This window comes from Ambystoma mexicanum, chromosome 5p (genome assembly GCF_040938575.1).
Source record: "Ambystoma mexicanum isolate Mex_15411 chromosome 5p, UKY_AmexF1_1, whole genome shotgun sequence".
Lineage (NCBI taxonomy): Eukaryota > Metazoa > Chordata > Amphibia > Caudata > Ambystomatidae > Ambystoma > Ambystoma mexicanum.
In genome coordinates, this window is record NC_090930.1 from 410,709,793 (window position 1) to 410,736,383 (window position 26,591).

At 45.7% G+C, this 26,591-nt stretch overlaps 1 protein-coding gene across 3 annotated transcripts in view; it reads right to left on the minus strand.

Moving 5' to 3' along the window:
• Window positions 1-26,591, minus strand: part of ATP11C (ATPase phospholipid transporting 11C) — a 1,508,462-nt gene that overhangs the window by 815,106 nt on the left and 666,765 nt on the right. For all 3 annotated transcript variants that reach the window (XM_069612799.1, XM_069612797.1, XM_069612798.1), the window contains exon 12: window positions 5,692-5,889. In XM_069612799.1, the coding sequence (XP_069468900.1) occupies window positions 5,692-5,889 (198 nt within the window). The remainder of the gene's footprint in view (window positions 1-5,691; window positions 5,890-26,591) is intronic.

Sequence of the window (26,591 nt, forward strand, 5' to 3'; positions counted from 1 at the left end):
TGTTTTGTCTTCTTCTTCCCAGTACCAAAGTGGTGTGTGGGCCTATGGTTATCAATGGGAAAACAGGGAAGGGACTTAAAATAGCCCATAAAGGCATGTGGAATGGAACGGGAAAGGGGAATACCACGTCTCATCTTTGGGCAACTCATCTCCTCTCCCCAGGTCACCTCCCCCCAGGTAGTCCTCCCTCGGAAATCCACCCCCAGCATCAGGATCCGGCAGCTTTGGCCTTTTCCTAGCCACGTGGGTGGAGGCTGGTTTAGGGAAAGGAGTGAGAATGCCCTCAGATTCCTCACAGTGTGCACAAACAGCACAATCACAATAAGTGACAGTGGCTGGGATTCTCTGAACTGCGTAGGTGTGTTGTGGGCCATTAAAGGAATGGTTCGCCCAAAAAATTTTATTTCAAAAATAGATAGGCAATATTAAAAAAAAACGATTGCCATTTTTTTTTCGAAGTCCCTATGTAAAATTTTGAGCAAGTCAAGCTCAAAGAAAGCACATGGGGGCATCCATTTTGTGAAATGGATGCCCACCGCTGTACTCGCTTTGGCTTTTGCGGCACTAATGAAGGAAAAGCCAGCGAGCTGTAGTAAACAAAAGCTACCACTGGGTGGCTTTTCCTTCATTGGTGCTGTATGCGGAGGACGGGGACCGGAGACTACAGGCAGAAAAGCTGTAGCTGCATCTCGGTAAGTGCTATTTTTTAAATAGAAAAAAAACCGCAGCTAGTGTTTATTTTTAAGTTTTCCGGGCTGGAGGAGCCTGGAAAACTTAGAAATAAAACCGCAGCTTTAAAAACGTTGTATTTATGTTTGCAGTAGCTTTTGAAGCGACCACAAACATAAATACAACGTTATTGTGTTTGAAAACGCTGCGTTTTTTCTTTCTAAGTTTCTCAGGGTCAAAACCGCAGCGTTTTCAAACACAACCGCGATGTGTTTCAGCCTGCCATGGCTATCACTTCGGGTCTCCGGTGCTCAGGAGAACACCGGAGACCCAAAGTGAAAGCCAAGGCAGGCAGAAACACAACACGGCTGTATTTACATGCCGCAGTGTTTCTGCCTACAGCTGATTTCCCATTTGGGGCTCTCGGGCCCCCCACGGCGGGCCTGAGAGCCCCAAATGGGAAATGCTAAATGCTGCAGTGTTTCTGCCTAAATCTGCTTTCCCATTTGGGGCTCTAGGGCTCCCCGCAGGGAGACCTAGAGCCCCAAATGGGAAAGCAGATTTAGGCAGAAACACTATGCGGTTGTTTTCTGCAATGCTAAATGCTGCAGTGTTTCTGCCTAAATCTGCTTTCCCATTTGGGGCTCTAGGGCTCCCCGTGGGGAGCAGATGGGAAAGCAGATTTAGGCAGAAACACAACGCGGTTGTGTTTGAAAATGCTGCGCTTTTTCTTTCTAAGTTTCTCAGGCTCAGAGGAGCCTGAGAAACTTAGAAAGAAAAACCGCAGCGTTTTCAAACACAATAACATTGTATTTATGTTTGCGGTCGGTCAAAAGCTACCGCAAACATAAGTACAACGTTTTTAAAGCTGCCGTTTAATTTCTAAGTTTTCCGGGCTCCTCCAGCCCGGAAAACTTAGAAAAAAACACAGCTAGTGCTTATTTTTAAAAAAAAATAAATAGCATTTACCGAGATGCAGCTGCAGCTTTTCTGCCTGTAGTCTCCGGTCCGTGTCCTCCGAGTCCCGGCACCAATGAAGCAATAGCCACCCAGTGGTAGCTTTTGTTTACTACAGCTGGCTGGCTTTTCCTTCATTAGTGCCGCAAAAGCAAAAGCCAGCACAGGGGGGCATCCATTTCACAAAATGGATACGCCCATGTGCTTGCTTTTGCAAATTTTGAGCTTGAATTGCTCAAAATTTTACATAGGGACTTTGAAGAAAAAAAAAATGCCAATCGTTTTTTTTAATACTGCCTATCTATTATTGAAATAAAACATTTTGGGCGAACCATTCCTTTAAGGTTAGCATGTGGCACACGATTCCGGAGATGAAGCTGTGCCAGTGATGAGCAGGTTGTAGACTTTGAAGGATGGTTCAAGGGTGTTTATTCTGTAAATAGCAAGATTTATGGCTTTTATTCTGGTTTGGTTGTGAGAAGGGTACACTAATGGGCTTCCCTCTCTCAACATCTCATGGCTTTCTCCACCAGAACCCAGGCGTGCCTAAAACCCAGGTTTTCTAACTAACGATCTGGAATCCCTACTATCTAATCCTAGCTATAGGTGAGCGCCTAAAGGCCAAAGCCTTATCAATCTGGTTCCCTCTGGGATTCTTAGACTCCGCAGGTATTCTCAATAGGAATGATGGTTCTATTTTGCCAATTTCAGACAACCTGATCCCTTCTGTCTCTCACACAGTCAATCCATTTCCCTCCTCTCCTTACTACCCCCTCTATACTACACTCACTCTTCCCTTCTTCCCATCATTTCTGACCCCTCCATTTGTCTCCCTACTCTCTCTGTCTACCCTTCTGTACCTCCTATGTCCATACACGCACTCCACTCTATTATCACAGCTTGGCTGGCTTTCCTTTTATTCCCAACTCAAATTCCACTTCCTCTGTCTCGTCTTTAAATCTCTCCATGAACTTGCTCCCCCTTATCTCTCCTCTCTCATCTCATTCTACACTCCCCCCTGTTCCCTAAGATCTGCAGATCACTTCCTTCTCCTTGTTCCCCCGTCCCCATGTGCCTCCTCTTGTTTTTGCTCCGTTCAGCTCCTTGCTCCCCTCCACTGGAACTCCCTTCCCCTCTCTATCCGTTCCATCCCCACCTATTCCTCCTTTCGTGTCTCCTTAAAATCTCTTCTTCTCCACTCCCCTCCCTGATACTCTGATCCTCCCCCGCCCTTCCCTCCCCCACACGTCTTTTATCCTCATCTTGCCTCTCTACCCCTACCTTGTCTCTTCTTTGTCCCCTCTCCCCCCTCTCACCTTCACCTTATCTCACTTCCTGTTCCCCTCTCCAACCCCTTTTTCCCTCATTTATCTCTGCTGGCAAATTGTTCTAGTTGCTGTATTGATGGTTTGACTCATATATTGTAATTGCTTCTACAGTTATTGTATTCTTGCTGTTATATTGTACAGCGCTTTGGTGTAAAACGCTATGTAAACAAAATAAATATAAACATAAACATACTCACCCAGCTCCTCTCACATCTCATACTACCATCACATTCACTCTAAAACGGTACTACTCTCTCACAACCAACACCTTACCTGCACCAACTCTGCCACATACTTCTCAACATTCGATCCACCATCCTTCCTCCACCTTGCCTCTTGGTCTGCCTACAGTACTTACAACCTCACCCATACAACCCACACTCTTTCTCTCACACTCCTTTTCATAGAAAGAGTTAACAACCATTGTGGCTGATACTTAAGAGCCAGCAAAGATTTGGCTTTGTACTGTGACATTCGTGCATTAAGGGCAAAGCAAACATGAGTGTGTAACTACCTAGAAATACTTTCAGAAATTGGCACAGCAAGCATGGACATGGTTTCTTATGCAGCATTGGTTTATTAAGGGTAAAGCTATATATTCGAGCAGTCAGCCAGGGCTGGTCTTCTTACAGTGCATTATTGGTAGTATAGGCAAAGCCAACATGTATTTACCTTTAGGTATTATCACAGATATTTCTAGGTTAGTTTGCCCCTCACCCTTCACCACCACCTCTACCCCAAACCCTCCCCACCCCGTTTTTACCCTTTAACCCACCACTATACATACAAAATTCTAAAATTCTAAGTAATTTGAAGTAATTCCTTCTAAGTAAATTATTTCAAAGTCATTTTGTGTGTTTAAACAACGGGATACTTCATAGATAGCATGGACATGCTTCTTACAGTGGCATTAGTCAGCATTAGCCAGCATCACTGTGTTCTTATGTGGGGATACTGGAAAATATTGGTAACGGATAGCATGGACATTTCTTACTACAGTGGCATTAGTGTATTACTGTCGAAAGTCAACATGAGTGTCTAGGTAGATGGGAATACCCAGATTACATTGGCACAGTCAGCCTGGGGATGCTTTGTAACAGGGGACTCCTGGTATTATAAGCAAAGCCATATGGCATATATTGGAAGTAAAGGAATCAAGAAAATATGCCTGTGTACACTGGCAACCTGGCATCTATTGAATTTGTTCATGTTACCCCACAAAATAATTGTAAATTGTTTATTTACCATATTTTCACAAATGTTCTGTAAAATGTATAATTTAAATCCCATTACATTACACATTTCTTGGCGATGTGGGGAGAACCCCCAAACCCTGTGTGGTTAGCTAGGGTCCCTTGCTACACTTAGTCAAATATGTACTCCAATGAAATAAATCACCATTACCAAGGGTAGACTAAAGATATGGAAGTCTGTGCATGTATAAGGAGGAGGGCTTTTCTTTGGGTTAAGCCGCACACCCATGCAGTCTTGCATTCCTCTTCTTATGCTTTTAAAGAAATGCCCCAGTAACAGTACCATGGATATCATGTATCAGACGTCTGGAGGAAGGGGGGGGCTATGAAAATACCAGTGCAATATCCAACTGACATGCACATTAGATAATGCAGCATAGAGAATGATATTAATTTCAGTTGTTTTTCAACCAGTCTTTTTTCAACCATATCCAATGTCTCTAAAAAGTCAAAATTCCTACTGCACCTCCTCAGAGGTACTCTGCCTTTCCTCTCCTTCCCCCAGAAACTAACTTTCTCCCAAGCTTTGGTTCTCTCTAGGTTGGACAATTGTAACAGCCTCTTTCTAAATCTACCTGCCTCTACTCTCTGCCCTCTGCACCTAATACAGAACAGGACTGTGAGACTTGTCCTTGGCCTCAAGCCCTGGGATCGTATCTCTCCAGCTCTGAAATCTCTCCATTGGCTCCCAGTGGATACAAGGATTAAATTCAAAACCCTGTGCATTGTCCACAATGCTTTCTGGGGCCGGGGTCCAAAATACATTTGGCTGTTCCTCTGCAAATACCTCCCCTATCGAGCTCTTTGCTCCTCTACCTCTAACTCCCTCAGGGTCAGTCGTTTTTCAGAGAAACATGCTGGGGGTAGATCTCTGTCTTCGGTTGGGGCCCCCCTCTGGAACAGCCTCCCTGCCACTCTAAATCTTGAGGAGAACCATCTCTGGTACTGGAAGCACCTCAAGACCTTCCTCTTTGCTTCTACTTTTGCTCCCCCTCTCCCCTGCTGATCTGTTCTCACTTGGCACTGTGTACCTGGCCATCCTCTGTCCTGCGGGCCCAGGTACCTGCTCACCCTGCCACCCTCCCGCACTGCCTCCGGGCCCCCCCTTGCACTGGGGTCTGTATCTATACCCATACAGTCCCACCCTTTTTCTTCCTGCACTTATCGGACCTACCCTGTCTGCTGCCTTAAACCCAGCACTTGCCACTTGTTGGCTGCACTACCACGGTTTATTATTTATTTTATGTTTGTATTATTTATCCGTTTCTCCTTTGCTCCGCACTTTCCACTTCTCTCCTCTTCCATGTACTTCTCCCCACCCCCTCTCCCATGTACTTGCGCGTTCTCAATGTCTCTTGGCCTAGTAAGATCGTTGTTTTGTTCTCCCCTGTTCCCCACAGTTGCCTTGTCTTGCTCTGGAACACTTGTGTCCGAGAGCGATAGAAATAAAATATCAATATCAATATCAAAAATATTAGTCTTACCTGCCCCAGCTCCTCATTCAGGTCTGATGTGTTTACAAGAGCACCTTCTTTTATATCTTCATCATACATTTCTTTATCCCAAGTAATAAAGAAAGAGCCCAGAAACTTCTGCATTTCCACTGTTACGTACATAGAGACTGGGATGATGAAGTTGAATAGAACCATGAAGGATAGGAAGTCCGTGAATATTTTCAAGAGCTTGAAAAAAAATAGAATGAAACAACGCTCAGATTATTATCACAGTTTTTACCTGGGTCGCAAAGCATTTCATTATGATGGAGTGATGCATGCAAACATTAAACAAAGCATTACAACATGCATCAGAGCAAGCAGTGTAGGTAGGTGCACCAGTTTGATGTAGCATAAAAAAGTGTATTGCATATAGTCCTACCAAATACACCTCACATTCTATTTAATTTAACTAATTATTTTTTTTAATTATTATCTAACTACAATGTGAACATACTAAACAGTAAATAAAATAATGAAATGCAAAATATAAGATCTAATCACGTAACAGTTTAGAAAAACAGTTCTCTATTCCCTGGAGTGCAGAGCTAATACACTTTGTAATATGTTTGCTAACATTATTTTATCTTGAGAATCAGTAACAATTACATGTTTTTCAGAAATGGTTACTACATAAGTGAAATAAATGCAACTTTAGAAAAACCTGTAAGAAAGAGGTATATCATAAATTCAACATTTCTAAAGGATGTAAACAATGTATCATTTGCAAACAAAATCACCATTGTCTTGGTCTTCTGGCATTACAGGTTTTTATGGAGAAACAGAAGAGGTGGTGGTAAACAGCAGTCTGCAGAGCAAAGGAGACTGAGACCAACACATTAGCAGAGCTAAAGATCATGAGAAGAATGTGTGACAAGGTCAAGTGCCTGACCTTGTCGGAGAGGGGTGAAAGCCCTTTCTCCGCAGATGGTGGGAGGTGTAGGGGGAGAAATCCAGAACTTGTTTTTCCCCTTTAGGAAAGAATGGTTGAAAGGACCCCAAACACTGTTCCCCCCCTGTCCCACTTGTGCCAGCATGCAGAGACTGATCTCCAGCCCTTACTTTGTGAAGTGGATACTCACCAGTGTTTTTCTATTATTTTTAGAAAACATACATCTGTGATCATGGACTCTGCCTCAAAAGAGAAATTAGCACTGGCAACGGGACAACATGGGCCAGAAATGAGAGAAAGCCAAGGACGAGAACCGTGGCTTAAGCCCCAAAGATGGCCAGTTGCACTGGTACTAAGCAAAGGAGGGAGAGAGGAGCCGCCGAGCTACACGGCCACATGGAAGGTGTCGCAGAGCTGCCGGAGCAGACAGGCGAGCCTGCACAGGTGCATGAAAGCCCCGTGGACCAGCAGGGAACAAAGAGGGAGTCAAATTCACTCTTCCTCCATCAAGAAATCTACCTGCAAACATCACTGCATGGAGAACCGCGACATGAACTGGGATACACAACCGTCTACTGCAGACCCACGTGGGGACGTGGGGGTGGTTTAGCACCCTTTTTCAAGACTAGCTCTTTGACACTAATAACACAGGGGGGATTGAAAAGGCCAGATTGGCCAGGAAAAGGTGGCTAATCCTGAAAGGGAGTTGAGAGATTTAAGCAGGGGACAGGAAGAAGGAAGTGTGGGTGTTCCGTGTGATGTCAGAGGTGGAGGATGACGAAGAGACCATCCGGAGGAAGGCAGGAGTAGCAGCTTGTGGAGGACATTCGTGGTAAGGTGAGGTATTGGTTTAGGAGTGAAAGTGGTTCGGCAGTGTTAGCAGACGCGTTTGTGTGGGGAGTGTGTAGACAAGCTAGTGTAAGGAGTGGTTGTTAAGTGAATGGAACAGAGTGAAAGGAGGGTGCTTGCGTAGCTGGAGGGATGAGGAAAGTAGTATCAGGAGGAGGGAGGACAGTAATATCATGAGGAGGAGAGTAGTGGTGGGAGGAGAGTAGTTGTGGGCAGTATCCGGTCAATCCATCGAACACCATAACCTCGAACACCATAGCATCGAATTATAAGCAATGAAAAGCCATTCCATCGAATGACCATTTCGTTGCTGGGTTAGTGTTAGGGTTAGGGCTAGGGTTTGGGTTAGGGCTAGGGTTGGGGCTAGGGTTAGATTAAGGGTTAAATTAGGGTTAGGGTTATACAAATATATACACAAAAAAAAAATTTAAACGTTACAAGGAGCTGGCCGGTGCCGAAATTTCAGCACTGGACAGTTACATGTAACGGTTTAAAGTTATAGAAAATAGCATTGAAATGCTATCTTTTACATGTAAAAGTGCATTTCCATTGAAACAAGTCCATTTACATTTTCGATGGACTTGTTTAGATGGAAAGGCACTTTTACATGTAAAAGATAGTCTGTCGATGCTTTGGGATTAGATGCTTTTTTTCGATGGTCTGGTTTGACAATCCTTTTTTTTCAATGTAATCACTATAAACCGTTGTGGGCAGAGGAGAGTAGTAGCAGAATGTGGAGAGTAGTAGTGCAGACAGGGCGAGTAGGAGTGTGGCGGAGGAGAGTAGTAACATAGAAGAGTAGTAAAGTGAAGGGGAATTAACATCAAAGGGGGGGTGGCAAGAAGTGAACCATCGAGGAGATAGCAAATTGGTGGGTAGAGTAAGGTGGAGGGGGAAGATAGTAAGAGCAGGAGGAAAGAGGTGAGCATAGTCGTGAATGAAGCAGCATGTATCCAACTGAGTAAGTGCAAGACAATATCCCAATTCCCCAACAGAACACTAACCACTGGATAGAGTAAGAGAAGTTAGGAAGTCCCTGAGGGAGTTTCAATACCCATAATTTAGGGAATCACCTGTAGTAAAATAGAATGCAGGAGTGGTCTGCATTCAGTAACACTAACAAGGAATTACAGACACCTGGGTTAGGGAGGAGGGTCAATACAAGAGAGAGAGAGAGTAGGATGGCCTTAGGCCACACAAAGACAACATACAAAACCTTGAAATGTCTAAGACTTAGAGGGATTTCTGTCCCATCAGTGACAAATGGGAGAAGTGCTGGCCTATCACGCGGGGCCAGTGCAGTGAAAGGTGTTGGTCCCAAATCGGACCAGCTAACACAAAAAATAAATGCCTCCACAGTTAGACACCAACAATAGTGGTCATGGATGAAGATGAGCCCAGCTCATGTATTCCATCAAAAAGAGATCTAATGTATCTAGTTTCAAGGTATGTTTTATAAGCGAGATCAAGAGATCTGCATCTTAAGAATTACAGTCTACAAATGGCAGGGTACAATATAATTTTATAATTTCAATATTTGTGTCTTACCTTCTTAGCAAGAGAGGTAGGTATATGTTAGGACTGATTTTGTATACTCTGGCCTGGTGGACAAATGTATAGAAGGCCTACCTATATAGTGACAGGGACAACTCTGAGGAGCTGTAGCCAAACCAGTTCGGGTAGCAGTGACAGGCAGTCTAGGATAAGTTCGCCAGAGGTGGTGAGCTTGCAAAGGGTCCACAATGAGGTGACACAATGGGAATCACAAATTACACTTAGACAGGATATATACAAACACAGTTATTTATTGGCTAAAACACTGTAGAAAAATAACTACTAGCAAGTAGGGTTATCACACAACACTGAATAAAATAGATGCATATATACATTCACTTATTATAGGGCTTAATACACATAACAAACTCCTGCAAAGGAAAGGTAAGATTAGTATTATGCACTCAAGGTCCACAGAGAATAATCCCTAAATAAAATTGTCCAGCCCTATGTTGTCTCGGGCCTATTGCCCAATAGTTCAGGTAAATGTTCCACAGAATCTTTGAAGCAGGAATAAATGCAGGCAGGGTCTCTGGGGTCCAGTGAAGGGTTCTTAGAGTTAGCGTACAAGTTAAACTAGCTAACAGTAGTATCCCCAACTTTCAGAAGCAAGCAATGGAAAAGCAAAACGTGTTAGAATAAAGGTTTATTATAAGCCAATTGACTTATAATGGGAGTATAGGGGTAGGTAAGACGCTCTGTAACTTACCCCCGTAGTCCGATTCTTCCCCAGACTTGGCAGGACAAAGGAAGAGGGTCCGAGGTTGCTTTTCACGTCGAAAGTCGCAGTCCTCGATTTGCTTGGGTTGCAGGGTCTAGCTGATAGCCGGTTGGTGTATTTCACTATTCCAAAGGCTCTCTGTGGAAGAATGCAGCAAAGCTCCATGCAGGGCCCCTCTCAGGACTGAACTCGGGTCAGGTATGTGATTTCGGATGGTGGTCACCGTTGCACAGTGACGCAAAGGGACTCAACTACCACGGTCGGATTATCTCGGGTACCCCTGGTGCTAGGACACCAACATTTATTTATTTTATTTATTTATTTAGAATTTTTGTTCCATCACGCCACAAGCCCACAGGCCTCAGGTAGCGCAAACAATGACAAAGAAGTAGACAAACAATTTTAACAAAAAGTACAAAACAGTGCGCTAAGAAGGTCAGGGACGGAACTCCGTAATCAAAGAAAACAGGGCAAAGGAAAAGGTGGTACTAATCAAATGGAATGTTAAAGAGGAAGGTTTTCAGCGCCTTCGTGAACCTAGAAAGTGTATCAATCAGTCTAATGCTAGGTGGAAGTGCATTCCAGGCACAGGGACCTTGGAAGTTAAAACTGCGCCCACCTGCCTTCACCAGCTTAAATCTCGGTTAGATCAGTCTATGATGCTGTTGTGATCTGAGAGAGCGACTCAGAACATATAGCTGGATGCGCGCTTTCAGATATTCAGGGGCAGCATTCACCACACATTTATGTGTTAGTGTTAGAATTTTGTGGGTTATGCGATGTTTCACTGTTAACCAGGGTAAACCCCTTCTGGTAAAAGTGATGTGAGAGCGTCTAGCGAAACCTGCAACAGCCCGTACTGTACCATTCTGGGAGACCCGAAGTGCCGCTATGACAGAAACGGCACAGCCACTGAGCAGGCTGGTGGAGTAGTCTAGACGGGTGTTTATAAGTACTGAAGCTAACGTCGCCACATTCTCTTGTGTGAGAAAGGGTTGTATGTTATGTATTCATTTCTTTATCAAACCACAGGAGGATCTTACAGCGGCCATGTGTTGACACATGGAAAGTTTGGCAAGAGTTTTTACTTTTTGTTTCACAGCAATGGGCGTGTCCATGATTGCAAACTTCGCATACTCTCCTGAGAGAGATCTCAACTTTTGGCTGGGAGCAACAATAAGAAGCTCAGTTTTACTTGTGTTCAGGGCCAAAGAATTGAAGGCTTTTCACACATGAATGGTCCTGTAGATGGTATTCAAGTTACCGAGTCCGCCAGGTATGTACCTGAGAGTTTGAAAATAACTTGGGTGTTGTCGGCATAATTTGCCACCAACACTTTCAAGCCAAGTAACATGAGCAAAAAGAGGATCATGTAGATGTTAAACAGCCACGGGGTGATGCAGGACCCCTGAGGAACACTGCAAGTAATGAAGGAAGGAGCAGAAAAGACATTGCCTGCGCTTACTCGTGCAGTTCTTTGCCCCCAGAAATGAAGAGATCCAAAGCACGGTATTGGGCAAACAGCCCGCAACTGACCGAAGTGTCTCAGCGCGTAGATCGTGATCTACAAGATTGAATGCCGAAGATAAATCTAATAGCATCAAAGCTGATGCAAGCCCTTGGTCCATATTCTGCAGCAAATTGGCCTTGAGATCCAGCATAGCTGTCTCAGTGCCAAAGCCTTTCCTAAATCCTGACTGGCAGGGAAGCAAGATATTATAAGCCTCAACGTAATTTTTAAGTTGCAAATGTGCCACTAACAAACATTTTCTGCAGAAATGGCACATGTGTAATGGGCCGATAATTATCTGGAATGAAGGGGTCCAATGAGTCCTTTAAGAGGGGAGTTAACCAAGCCTCTTTTAGGAAGAGAGGGACACTACCTTCAAGGAACGATTGGTTAAGGTACTTGGTAAGCCATGAGGTTAAGGTTTCGACATTTTATGAACAAGCTCGCCAGGCAGGCATTGCTATGACAAGAGGTGGGCTGCATGGTGGCAATAGTTTCGGACACTAATAGTTCGGTGCAGGGAGTAAAATCAAAAGCTTGAGGTTCAGACAGACAGGAAATCGCTACTTTATGAGCTACGGCAGCTGTCTGCTGGGGTGAGCACAAGTCCCTGGCCTGCAGAGTGTTAGTTTGGTGCGTGACGACCTTCTTGGTGAAGACATCGTGAATTGCCTGACACCACAGCTTGTATTTTACAGGAAGGGAGGAAGGGGGAGGTTTGCTCTTAAACTCGCTCAAGATAATTCTTTAGAATTAGATTTAGCACTCTGAATTCTGTTGTTATAGGTTTCAGACTTGGCTTTTATGATAGCCTTCTTGTATTGTTTGACAAGGGTCTTGTAAATGGCTAATGTGAAATCAGGTGGATTTTTGTGCCAGTCACGCTCAGCAGCGCGTTTTTGCTGTGTAATGGAGATAATGTCCTTATTGAACCAGGATTTTTTAATGGCTTCGGATTTAATGGTTCGAAGCTTAAGGGGCGCCAACACATTGGTCAAATCGGTAAATGATTTGGTTATGTGATGCGCTAGATCGTCCGCACTCTCAAATTCCTCAAGACAGCCTAACGTCTTCGAGAGAAGTGGGGCAAAGTTTTGCAGAGTAAGAGATTTCAAATAGGTATGCACAATCACGTTTGGCCGGAGGAGCTGGAGGAATAATGTCAAAAGTTAGCAAACAGTGGTCAGAACAAATGCAAGGTGAGATAAATAGAGAAGTCAAAGAGATCTGATGAACTAAAAGCCAGTCCAAAATATGGCCTGCGCTATGAGTGCGTCTATCCACAGGTTGTACATAACCAATGGAATTGCAGGCTTCCACCAGAGATCTAGTAGTGACATCTGTTAAGACGACATACCAGAGATTAAAGTCTCCAATATCTAGATCTGGGGACTCAGACTTAGTCAGAGAGTTTATGAGATTTACAAATTGCTCTTCAAAAAGCGGCATGACCTTTGGGGGCCTGTAGAGAACAACTAAGTTGAGCGACGTATTATCTGACATTTTAATTTTTACAACCAGGCTTTCACAGTCTTCTAAGGGCTTGTGAGGCACAGTATGGAACTGTAAGGATTTCTATAAGAAAAGTGTGACGCCCCCACCCCTGCCCAAGACGCGATCAGCCCGTATAAGTGAGTGACGATGGGAAGTGGCCATAAGCGCTTTCATTAGTAGAGCCGAGACTAGCCAGGGCTCTGTTAGAGCCAGAATGTCAAGATTTGAAGAACCCACTAGATCTAAGATCTCAACCCCATGTTTGTGCAGAGAACAGGTATTCAAAAGCCTGGCTTGAAGTGTCAGCACATCCTGCTTGCCCCGTCTAAGTAAGACTGAGGCATTACGAGACAAAGTAGGAGAGGCCTCAGGATGGAGAAGGCTCAACTCCTGCTCCGTAGGTTGTAGTATATTTTCCAAATTAGCTACTGTAGAGGGACCAGGGGAAAACGCCACTGTGGTGAGAATGTCCACTTGCGCGCTCGTAGCTAAAGAAGAAAGCTCGGTATAAGGCAAGGGCACATCAAGGAACTCGGAACGTAAAGGTGCAGGGGGACAAGCTACCTCAGCATTCCCCCTACGTATCGCCGCCAGCCTTGACTGTCTCCTCATTTGTATGGACAGTACAAGATTAGCGCGATCATGGTAGTTTGGTAGGAAAGCCATAATTACAGCAGATCTAGGGAAACGCTTACCACCAAGGAAAGAATCGCACAGGGAGTAGCGCCCGCCGGCACACCCGGAACCGAACCGGAATAAACCGACCCCTACGCGCCAGCGCTTACGCACCTGACGTGACAACAAATACTCTTTCGAACTACAAAAAGGTGGGATATGTAGTTCATAATGATGACACTAACATGGTTCGTAAGGAACTGGAAGCGCCGTGTAACTCAACGTTGCCTAATGAAAGAGTGTGCGGAGCTCACAGCAATAACTAAGGTACAATTTAAAAACAGCACAGTAAATAAAAGTGCACTACTAAATGCTGTAAATAGCACCTAATATTAAACAATCAGACACAGTCTAAAAAGGTAGCCGCAATAAAATACAATCTGGGGAGTTCGTGGTCAAAGAGGTTAGTCTCGTAGGGCCAGCTGAGGATCCCCCTCCAAGTTTAGCAGGACTACTAAAGATCTTTAGCAAGACAGGGCTTCTCCAGGACAGCAGCATTAGTTGGTAGCCAAGCCTTCTTCCAACAAGGCTCCAGTTTCTTCGCAGGTCTCAAAGCTGGATAGGATTCTTGGCGCCTTCAGGTTTCTCCAGGATCTCTGAAGAATGGGTGCAGGGGTCCTCTTCTTCTCCTAAAAGCCAGGTAAGTGCCGAAACTCCCACTAGCCAATAGCAGGACTAGCCCACACACACACCCCAGCAGTGGTCCAATCAGGACCACTGGCGGGAACATTCATGCATACCACTCAGACACACTGGAAACAGTTTCTGCATTGTGACTAAACAGTCCCAGCCCACATCCTGCCAGCAAACACACACAGCCCTCCAGTAGCCCGCCAAACACTTCTGCTTTCCCGTGCACTGGAAGTCCTTAGAAGGATTTTCCTGTTCTCAGGTCAGGTAAAAGGCTAAAGAACAAGATGGCAAAAGGACAAGTGAAAAGTCTCGTGGCGCGCCCATGTTTGACCAGTAACCACAGTTCGTAGCCAAACGCGGTAAGGCTGAAACGAACATTCCCAAAAAGCGAGAAGAAGTACACCTACAGTAACCAAAAATCCTCTGAGTGTTAGTCTAGGGCAAAACAAAAATGTACCCCATTGTGCTGCAGTGTAGGCTATGTAGGTACATTGCTCACTCCCTCCTCCACTCCTGGCTGACTCACACCCTGACACAGCCATGTCTCTCCTCTAATCCTCTATTTCTGATACTCTTGATGCTCTTGCCCCTGTCATGAGGATCCGTTTGAAGCCCAAAATCAAGTGCAACTCTTGGTATGTCTCTGACCTAGCTACACTTAAAGGGGTAGTCCAGCTAAACATTTTATTTAAAAAATAGATAGGCAACATTAAAAAAAAAAAAAATACTAGCACTTTTTTTTTTAAACTTCCTATGTAAAATTTTGAGCTATTCAAGCTCGAAATTCGCAAAAGCAAGCACATGGGCGCATCCATTTTGTGAAATGGATGCCCGCCGGTGCTGGCTTTTGCTTTTGCAGCACTAATGAAGGAAAAGCCAGCCCGCTGTAGTAAACAAAAGCTACCGCTGGGTGGCTTTTCCTTCATTGGTGCTATACGCCTAGGACGGGGACCGGAGACCAGAGCAGGAAAGCTGCAGCTGAATCTCGGTAAGTGATATTTTTTAAAATAAGCACTAGCTGCGGTTTTTTTTCTAAGTTTTCCGGCTGGAGGAGCCCGGAAAACTTAGAAATAAAACCGCAGCTTTAAAAACGTTGTATTTAGGTTTGCGGTCGCTTTTGAAGCGACCGCAAACATAAATACAACGTTATTGTGTTTGAAAACGCTGCGGTTTTTCTTTCCAAGTTTCTCAGGCTCCTCCGGCACGGGGAGCCCGAGAGCCCCAAATGGGAAAGCAGTTGTAGGCAGAAACACTGCGGCATGTAAACACAACCGCATTGTGTTTCTGCCTGCCTTGGCTTTCACTTTGGGTCTCCGGTGCTCCCCTGAGGGAGCACCGGAGACCCAAAGTGATAGCCACAGCAGGCAGAAACACAACGCGGTTGTGTTTGAAAACGCTGCGGTTTTTCTTTCCGAGTTTCTCAGGCTCCTCCGAGCCGGAGGAGCCTGAGAAACTTGGAAAGAAAAACCGCAGCGTTTTCAAAACACAATAACGTTGTATTTATGTTTGCGGTCGCTTCAAAAGCGACCGCAAACATAAATACAACGTTTTTAAAGCTGCGGTTTTATTTCTAAGTTTTCCGGGCTCCTCCAGCCCGGAAAACTTAGAAAAAAAAAACACAGCTAGTGCTTATTTTTAAAAAAAAATAAATAGCACTTACCGAGATTCAGCTGCAGCTTTCCTGCTCTGGTCTCAGGTCCCCGTCCTCCGCGTACAGCACCAATGAAGGAAAAGCCACCCAGCGGTAGCTTTTGTTTACTACAGCTGGCTGGCTTTTCCTTCATTAGTGCCGCAAAAGCAAAAGCCAGCACAGGCGGGCATCCATTTCACAAAATGGATGCGCCCATGTGCTTGCTTTTGCGAATTTTGAGCTTGACTAGCTCAAAATTTTACATAGGAAGTTTAAAAAAAAAAAGTGCTAGTATTTTTTTTTATGTTGCCGATCTATTTTTTCAATACATTTTTTAGCTGGACTACCCCTTTAAACGTAAGTGTAGGGCGGCCGAGAGGAAATGGAGCGCCTCTTGCTCATCCTATGACAAACTGGCCTGCCACCTACTCCAGCGGCAATACCGTCTCTCTGTACGCACCAAGAAGCGAGTCCATATTCAAGCCCGTGTCTCTGCGGCATCCAACAACTTGGCCAAACTCTTTAAAATCTGCAAGGAGCTGGCCAACCCTGATGCAGTACCCACCCCTCCCCTTGCCTCTCAGGCTCTTTGCAATGACCTTGCCTCACACTTGATATCTAAAACCCAGGACATCTTGTCTCTTCTCCCCTCTCCTTCTATGCTTGTTGATCCACCCTCAGATAGCTACCCCCACTCCCTCTTTCTCTTCCTTTCCTCTTTTCTCCCCTGAAGAGGTCACTAGTCAAGTCCGATCTATGAAAGTCTCTTCAAGACAGGTCCATCCCTGCTCCGCCAAAACTATTAAGGACCACATCGATACCCTTGCTCCGGCCCTTGCCGATTTCTGCAACCTCTCCTTTGCCTCTGGATCTTTCCCCCTCCCCTCTGAAGCACTCCCTTGTGCATCCTCTCCTCAAGATACCCACAGCTGATACCTCTTGTCTGGCTAACTATCGCCCAATTTCCATTACTCCCTTTTGGGTAAGCTCCTGGAAAACCTTGCCATCTCTCAGCTTGACCTTCATTCTGATTCGGTTGGCTCTCTCCATGACCACCAATCTGGCTTCAGAGCTGCCAGAAGTACAGAAACTGCTCTCCTAACATCTGTGAAGACCTACTCTCCAACCTTGACTCTACCATTCCCTCTGTCCTCATCCTACTTTATCTCTCCTCTGCTTTTGACACTGTCAACCATACCACCCTGCTCAATCGTCTCTATGACAACCTGGGTATCACCGATCAGGCTATGGCTGGCTGACCTCTTTTCTCCCTGATCGACCCTCCCAGGTACAACTTGGGTCCTTCCTATCCTCCATCTCCCTCTCTACATGTGGTGTTCCCCAGGGGTCTAACCTCTCACCCAGGCTTTTCAACCAATACCAGGCAACTCTCGCCTACTGCATTTCCATTTTCTGCTCAAATTTCCAGTGTTATGCTGACAACGCCCAACTCATTTTCAGGCTTCCCTCGGCCACCTTCTCTCCTTCCCTCATCTCTGACTGCCTAATCGCCATTCAAAATTGGTGTGCCATAAATGAGCTTTGTTTAAACGCCAACAAGGCTGAGATACTCCTCATTGGTACACCCACTCCATCCTTTCTCCTCACTCTCTGGCCGGCCCCCCTTGGCCCTCCTCCTGCCCCTACCTGCGAAGCTAAGAACATCTGTGTCATCTTTGACTCCACTCTTTCCTTCTCCGCACATATCTCTGATGTCTCCAAAAAGTCAAACTTCTTACTGCACCTCCTTAAAGGCACTCTTCCTTTCCTCTCCTTCCCTCAGAAGCTCCTTGTCTCCCAAACTCTGATTCTCTCTAGGTTGGACTACTGTAACAGCCTCTTTCTGAATCTACCTACCTCCACTCTCCGCCCTTTACAACTAAACCAGAACAGAATTGCTAGGCTTGTCCTTGGCCTCAAGCCCTGGGATCGTATCTCACCAGCTCTGAAATCCCTTCATTGGCTCCCTTGTGGTTGCAAGGATTACATTTAAAACCTTTTGCATTGTCCACAAGGCTTTCTGGGGCCTGGGCCCAAATTACCTTCAACTATCCCTCCGTAAATACCTCCCCTCTAGAGTCCTTCGCTCCTCTACCTCTAACTCCCTCAGGGTCAGTCGTTTTTCGAAGAAACAAGCTGGTGGTAGATCTCGGTCTTCGGCTGGGTCCTCCCTCTGGAACTGCCTACCTGCCACCTTGAAACTAGAGGAGAACCATCTACGGTTCCAGAAGCTCCTCAAGACCTTCCTTTTCTCCTCTGCCTTTGCCCCTCTTCTCTCCTGCTGATCTGCTTTCTCTCTCAGCAATGCTGCACCTGGCCACCCTCTTCCCTTCGGGTCCAGGTACCTGCTCACCCTGCCACCCTCATGCACTGCCTCCTGGCCAGCCCTTACACAGGGGCCTGTATCTGGACCCATACAGGCCCCTCCCCCCATTCTTCACCTAGGAGATACTCCCTATCTGACTAACCCTGCACTTGGCCACTCACAGGCTGCACTTCCACTGCTTTGGATCACCTTATTTATTTATTTCACTTATTATTTATCTTGTCCTCTTCTATGCTCTGCACGTTCCAATTTCTCCCCCCCTCCCATGCACTTTCCCCCTTTTCCCTTCCCCATGCACTTGCACACTCTCAATGTCACTGGGCCTAGTAAGATCGTTGTTTTTGTTTTCTCCCCTGTTCCCCTCCCTTTGCCTGGTCGTGCTCTGAAACACCTGTGTACGAGCGCAATATAAATAAAATATATCATATCATATCATTGTACAATGATACAAAGTTACCACAAGTGATACAAAAAAAAACAAAAGTAGTAACACAGTAACAAGACTAAGGGAAACAAGGTTCCCCAGTACTGACAGCCTGAAGGACATGTATGAGAAACCTGAAGGTGTCTCAATTACTAGTCCCTGGGGATCTGTCATCCAGGTGGCCAGGACACGGCCATCACTATTGGATCCAGTTCCTGGAGGTGGACCAGTGCGGGAGGATCACCTGGATGAGGGGTCAAAGGGGAGTGGAAGTGGACCACCGAAGGTTGAGATGCAGTACCCCCATGCTTAGAACACCTTTTCCCCATCCTACCCCATAGGATATTTAGAAGCTCTACCCCCACACCTTTCCGACACAAACACTTTTAACCGTGAAAGACAATGGACTAACACCAGAGCCGTTAACCTAACATGTCACAACACAAGGGTCAGGAAGACTCGGGCAATTGACAATAACTTCACACACCTGACGGCCCTTTACCTTCCCCAAAGGGATAAAAGGCGGAGCACAAGAGCACACATTGAGCAAGGCAAACCGAACAAGGAGGCAGCTATTCCAGGACGGCAGTTCAAAAGGAGGAGAAAGACGGCAGGAGCTGAAAGGACAAGGAGGGAAGTTCCCTTCTCGACCCAAGCCCGTGAAGCCTCCGTAAGAGGAATCATAAGAGTGGGAACTACAGCTAGGGTGTGGTGTAACAGATGTCAACGGTGCACGGGGTCTTCCCACACTGATAATCAAGGTGGGAGCGACGCTTGCTACCGTGGTACCGTCCTTGACTCCATAGAGCAGAAAATCCAAGCGGTTCATCACAGCTGATTAGTCGGAGGGAGAGCCGATGGTAAACCCAACTGTGTTGAGTGAAGGTTGCAAACGGCAACATGATATGAAAGAACCTGTAAACAATGAACTGATGTCTTACTGAACTTTTAATGGCATAAGGAAAGATCAGCTGTAGAGTGATCCGGCGCCATGTGGGTGCTCATTCGAAAGACTCTGACTGGTCACACTGTTGTTGAAACTATCGATACCAGAGGGCCTTAGGAGAGCCTGTCACAAGAGGTCAAAGTGGTCATATAAGGGTCGAGTAAAAACCCCTTGACACTCGAAAGCCTTTGACCCGTAGCCAAGAGGAAAGCTAGGAACTAAGGCAAGTGTGAACCCAACGGAGGGATGCCAAGAGAAAGCTAGGGGAAGAGAACCCCTGCTTTCTGATGAGTGTGTGAAAGTGTGAGCTAAGGCAAGTGTGAACCCAACGGAGGGAAGTCTGAAAGAAAGCTAGGGGAAGGGAATCCCTGCTTTCTGATGAGTGTGTGAAAGTGTGAGCTAAGGCAAGTGTGAACCTGACAGAGGGAAGCTAACATTCAGGAAGGACCGGAGCCCGGTTGAGGGGGATCAAGAGGTGAAGAGTCATCACCCAACGTAAAAGGAACTTTTGTTTTGTTATTGTTGACACATCAGGCCTTCGGAGGCAAGAGACTTACTTTGCATGAAAGAGACTTGGGCCACCAAAGGTCCTGATATCGCTGAAAAGAACTGTAACCTTGTGCTGGAGAAGCCCAGTTGTGTATGGTGCTTCGAAGTCCCACCTTGTCCCGTGCTAGAAAACGTGGGGAAGCGAGACCCCGGCTATAACATCCTGACTTATCATTTTGTGAACACTTCTTTCTTTTCTGGTGAACATTATCCCACACTATTTTGTAACTTAGCGGTATCGATTGGCAATAGTTTTTATTTGACAAGACGCCACTAGGACTGCCTTATTATTTGATGGTCGTAGGTTGCTCTAATCTTAGGTTTAGATTAGGCATTTCTCTTACCTATTTGTACAGTTTAATAAACACCCTTGAACTGTGATCACTTGTGTCTGTCTTTACTGTTGCCACCATGAATTCCTTGCACGTGTCAGTTTCCCCATAACTTATAAGCAAAAGTCAGTGTAGTGAAGTTTAACGCTTCACTGCACTGCAAGAAAATACAGCTCAGATTAAAAAATAAAAGCAAAACGTTTGGAGGTTCCATAAAGATGGAAGGAAAGTTGCAGTAAAGATAAATCTTTTTCTAACAGTATACAACAAAAAGGCTTTGCAGTGATTCACCAAACCTGCCAACTTCTCTGTATCTGCTGTGGTGAAGTGATCACCTTGGGATCAAGGAAAACGCAAACTAGGGAATCTTGTTTTCCTTTGCAAGGTAAAGTGAAGCCAGTCACAGCATCACAAATCAGATAGGGGCTGAGAACATAGCGTTGAAGGTATAAGTGCAGGAGTTCTGACGAAGATGCTCTGACCAAGATGGTGGGAAGATATATAGAGTCTGAGCAGTTAGATCATGAAGAGAGCAGTGACTGATGTCAGCGTCAGAGCCAGAGCCAGTGAGGATGGGATACTGCATTACTGCCAGCTGCAATGGTAATCGAGTATGTAAAACACTCATATTGCCAAACTCATCTATGTCCAAAGGCTGCTAACTTGAGAGCAATGTTGTGGATGTCCACCACCAGGAGACCACTTTCCCACAAGGTTGCTCTCTGCCAGTGCGACCCCCCGCCCCCTCTCCAAGCTCTAAACCACTGCATTCACCTGCAGCACCACTTCCCTGTTTCTCCAGTTTTCACTCCAGAAGCTCCCAGGGCACAGCGAGATGCGCTTTTGCACTTTGGCCGAAGCATGATGCTCTTTTCTGTGTTTGGCTTCACCCTTGCGGTCAACAGACCGCAAAACGTGAAGTAGTCATTATTTGGTACTTTGGTTTATGTAGGCTTGAAGTAATGCATCATTTTTGCAAATGAAATATTTCATATCGATCCATCTTTTGTTACAAAGTTAAATTGCATGATGAATATTCTGCAGGTAAACCCCAATTTAAGAATGTAAGAAAACTCACAACCTGCTTCACATTATCAAGTCATACTCTTTTAACGCCAAAACGCACTGACTTCATCTTTTTGCAGATTTGATCTCCAATTCCCATGTAATGCAATTTAAAAAGTAACTTCTTGTGTTTTCCGTTACCTAATAAGTAAAGGCTATGTTTTTTTTAACCAAAGCATCACATGATCAAAATGGCCTTTATGAATTTTGAAGCAGTTCTAGAAGAGAGATACTTTTTGGACCATCTTCAGGGACCCTCACTACTACACACGAGGGGCTTTCACAACACTTTAAGGTTTATAGGAATCCAAGCCTTATGGTACTTAATATTCCTTCAGTGGTGTTAGGGGGAATTCCACAAGGCAGCGTTTGCAAGTGATAGGGCTCTACCTCTGTTCGAGGATTGACAGGGTTACGTGTATAGTATAGATGTTCATGCATGGTCCGCAAGGGCCGCAATCACAACTCCAGATTTTCAGGGTTACCATAGACTGTTTAAAGGGTTCACATTCATGGTCATTATATGCATATTTATCTCCATCAGATAATCTGAAATTCCTGAAATCTCTTCCACCAGAGGACCCTTGAACACCCCTGGCAACTATGTCTAATGCCAAACTTGTGTTTTCCATAATAACTTGAGCAAGCAACGTGCAAATAAAGCACAACCTGTTTCTGTAACAGTGTCCATAATGGGAATTAAAAAAAAAAATAGGCAGAGAAGAAAGACCAAGAAAATAGAAAATCGTTCCTGAATGCAGGCTCACTGATACCCACAAGGACTACATAGCTGTCCCTACTCCAGCCCTGCTTAGTATCCCATAGGAAGTAGGTGACAGGGCACTCACTCTCTTGGAAAAATCTAGGCGTATCACGCTCAGTCTCACCTTGCCTTTTCAGACCCCACCTTCCTTCCCCTTCCGTTTCCGTTTCCTTACAACCATCAGTCTCTCTGCGTTTTCACTTCACCTTGCTGTCTCCACTCTTTGATATTAACGCCTTCACTTCTCCCACTCTCCTACCACTACACCTCCATTTCTACTACTACACCTCTGCCTTCTATTACCAATCTGCATACTGCTACCACTGCTCCTGTCTGCCCTTCTACCCTCTTTCCACCTCTACCACTTTACCTTCTCCATGCCACATTCCTACCACTCCGACTCCCTACAATGCCACTTCTCCTTCTACTAGATAAACTAACACCACGTGATTCCCCATTTACACTCACTCACACTCTTACACCCTCTCAAATACCACACTCGCAACAACACACTATACAGCACACTATTCCTTTTCCCTTGGTTGCCTCTGCCTCGTCTACTTCACCCAACCCCTCTGGTTCTTCATTTGGTCTTATATATCCACCGCCCTCCTAGGATTGGCCTTCTCTCCCTAACCAATCTGGGTTACCTCTGCAGTCTGGAGGCGTGTCTGAGTTGGGAAAAGTTTTACATACAGGCTTAAGCCCTGTCCTCTTCTGCAGTATGGCTTTCTCTGAACGTTTGGGTAGCACCTCTCTCGTGGTCCCCAGGTGACCTTAGCAGGTACATCTGAGCACCTCTCCTTGTTCTGTTGGCTCTGCACTCCACTCTGGCAGCAGCCAGGTGAAACACGGCCTAGAACACCGGCTAGTTGAATCCCATTCATCTCCCCTGTTCTCCACAGGTACCGGATCCCTCCACGCGTTGATGCCACTGCTTTGGCCATACCTGGTCTCCTTCCCGGGTCAGTCATGAGGCCTGTTAGCGGCCACATCCTATACCCAGGACCATCCAAATAATCCTATACCCAGGACCATCCGCAAAATCTGGATCACTCAGGATTCACGGGCCGCGGCCCCATCTCTATCGCCATGGTCCCTCGCGCCTAGCTTGAATACATCGCGCTGAGTTCCCCTGTCTGGGCTGCCATCAATTTCTCAAGTCAGAAGAAGGCCCAGACTTCCAGGTAAGGGGTAGAGGATTTATAGCCACACATACTGACGCAGGAGTAGGAAGGGTTTATAATCAGCCCTGCAACCCCCACTTTCAGACAAGGCCACAACACCGGCCTTGTCACATGGATATGATGTACCTGTCCTCTTCTTCCGTAAAGACAACACTATTTTAACATGCTAGCCTGAATTTGCTCAAATGCATTATGCAAATCGTTACTTTATATGATGGTCCTTTGACTGGCATTTTCATATCTTACATTTCTTACTGGTGAGACCTTAGGGCACTGTTGACTTTTGTAGGGGAGGACTGGTCCAAGAAGACCCCCCTCGCCTGCGCTTTCTCCCCAGGTGAGGGCTATGGCTCTTTTGGGCGTCCCCTCATGCCACCCGGGCCCAGGTGGTGGAGGGTTCACCCACTGAAGACATTGCCCGCACGTATTAATTGCCCACATGTATTAAAATTTAGCTAGGCCTAGAAACCATTTTGTCTGGTAAAGATGGTGTGAGCTCAGCGCACTGTAGTGCGGCCCCCACCCTTGGAGGGTTTCAGTCATCCTTGTTGCCGCAGCACCCTGGCAGATCCGCTGCGAGCACGTTCCCACGAACAAGACGGACATGAGCTAGTGTAATACACTAACATTGTAACAGTTCACCTCCCGCAGTGTATCATCGCTCCCAGCATGACCCGGCCAGCAGGCCTAGGCAATGAAAAGAACAGTAAAATAGTCATTAGATGACAGACAATCTTTATATATTAATGTTGAGACTACTCGCAAAGGATGCTTTCTTCCACAAAATCCCTTATATTACAAAAGCCTGTAAAATGTATAATTACAAGAAATCATGCTTCCATGATATAAGCAATGGTGAGCCCACACCATTGCAGTTGGGTGCTAATAATAAAGGAACGCACCAGGAATCTATTTGTTACGTGTATTACTGGGAAACTTACACCCCATGGGCTCGCGCCATAATTGAACTAATGCTGCTAGAGGACACAAGAAAGACGAATGTAACCATACCGAGGACCCATGTGAAGGATGCACGAGAAGGCGCATGTCATGTGTGCATATCCAGGTCCCATATGTGCCACCACCGTCACGAATAGTGGCGGGGTACTTTCTATGTTCTCCACCAATCCTAATTCTACCTCACTTATTGCAAATATATATATGCATATAACTAAATACTGTACTTATTGAAACATAATGTATGAATAAGGTGCTCAGACTGGGTATAATCGAGACACATCCAGCAAAGTTTAAATGCATGTTTTGTATTGTTTTGAATAAGTATTATAGAGTGTTCAAATGTTTGTGATGTCTTTACCTAAATCGGCAACACACGAGGGAAATACCTTTGTGAAATACGTGCAAGGCCATTCCCCCTCCCACCCTGCGAAGGCTGCCAAGGCATGAGAGCAGAGACCGCGCCGCGCTGCTTTACCTCCCCCAACCAGACTGGAGCCGCTTCAAAGACTTGTAACCCCCTCTGTAGCACCCAAGGCCGCCACCCGCCACCTGCATTATTTACAGCACAGCAGTAAACCTCTGCTGAACACACGCGCCCCCTCGTAAACCTCACAACCCACCGGACCATCTCAGACTTATGGCCCTGTGCAATCAGGACACCCGACGCTTTGACAACACACAGCGGAACATCCATAACAACTTCTAACAAGGCAGAAAGACCTGTACCGCCCGTCCCAGGCCCTGAAGCTTAGCCCCTCGACCTATGGCCCCGGTCAACAGGACACTGGTAACCATGTCCTGACGTATTACCTCCAGACCCCTCACAAGGTGCATTCCTCCTGTGTTGCATTAACCTGTAGCATAACCTATTGGAAGATTTACTAAAGAAGATAATATTGATGATTGAATGACTGCGGTGTGCATGGCCTAGGGCAAATAAGTCAGGAAAAGACATTCATCTCTGACACTGGCCGCGATGGCACGACAACACCGCCCGGATGAACTCCGCCACCCTGCCAGGCCCAGCCCAACCCACGAGGCTGACCAGTGACGTCTTCCAGCCAAAGCCAACCACATCACAGCAGCACCTATAGTTAGTCGTCGCCACCCAATCCCCTTGAACTTGTGCCCCCTATAGTGTGTAGGTTCTTATGACGTTTTTTGTAAATATATACGCCTGTCTTTGCTATTGTCAGACAGAGCGCTCTCGGAGTTTGCAGAGTTCTTTGCATGCCCTATTCTGATTGATAAACTCCCATTTACGCTCACCCGCACTCTGTCTTGGCCTTATTCCCATTTTGGGAGAGTCCTTCATTGTCTCTCATTGCGGGGAGGATCGTGCTTGTTGGGGACGCTTGCTTTCACTTTTCTAAAGGGTTGCTGGCCCAAGTCTGAGCGCTTGGACAGAAGAGTCCGACTGTACTGTGCCCTATGTCATCATGTTAGGTACTGGTTGTGAGAGACGCAGAAGTGCACTGATTGTGGCCATGCATTCTTGTCAACGGCGTCCAACACTTGACTGTGTTGGTGCAAATTCGTAAAAAGCTTTATCTACTTTAGCAACTTGGCCATTTAGCCAATATTAATAAAACTTCTATCAGAACACAAGCAGGTGAAGAAAATGAACCTCCATAGAGGAGGTCACTAATACCTAATTGCTCCAACCCCACTCAATCATATATACAGAGTTTAGACTTTGGCACAAGCAGAACACATTGGCACTGGTATTTCATGGATATTTAACGCATCATCTATTTTCATCAAATTGTACATTTTTGTGTGCTAAACCTAATTGGTTCCTAACGCCTAGATTCCTCACTGATCTCCTCAGTTACAATAGTGTCCCTGGACACAGTAAAGAGACTTGTAATCATTATTAGCTTAATTTTCTGAACAGTATGCCCATGTAAGTGAAAGTCCCAAGATTATTATCTGCCAAAAAGCAAGCTGTTTTCTCCATCTGCTTTATTATGTGAAATTTACATATTGCTGTGAATAAAGCTATGAAACATGGCATTCAGCAGCAACCGCACTGCAGACGACATTAAGACCTGCAAGCCCACTTTATTTTTTCTATGCTCAAAGAAGTCAAACCTGGGTGCATTTTGACACCCCTTTACAATGTCCTCCTTAAACGGAGCACACAGCTTATTTGCAAACCCGTTTGGTGCAACATACAGTTTTACCACACTGAGTGCGTCACAAAAATAAAAGAATATTATGTCTAGGACACTTTTTGGCCATCTGCTGGCAAGCGTTTAATTTGTCATTTCACTGACCTGGGAACGACTGAAGTGACCTGCAGATGTGTTACAACAGCTATATGGGTTAGCAGCAGCTCCCCAGGCTCCCAGACACTCAGAGCCTCATTACACGGATGG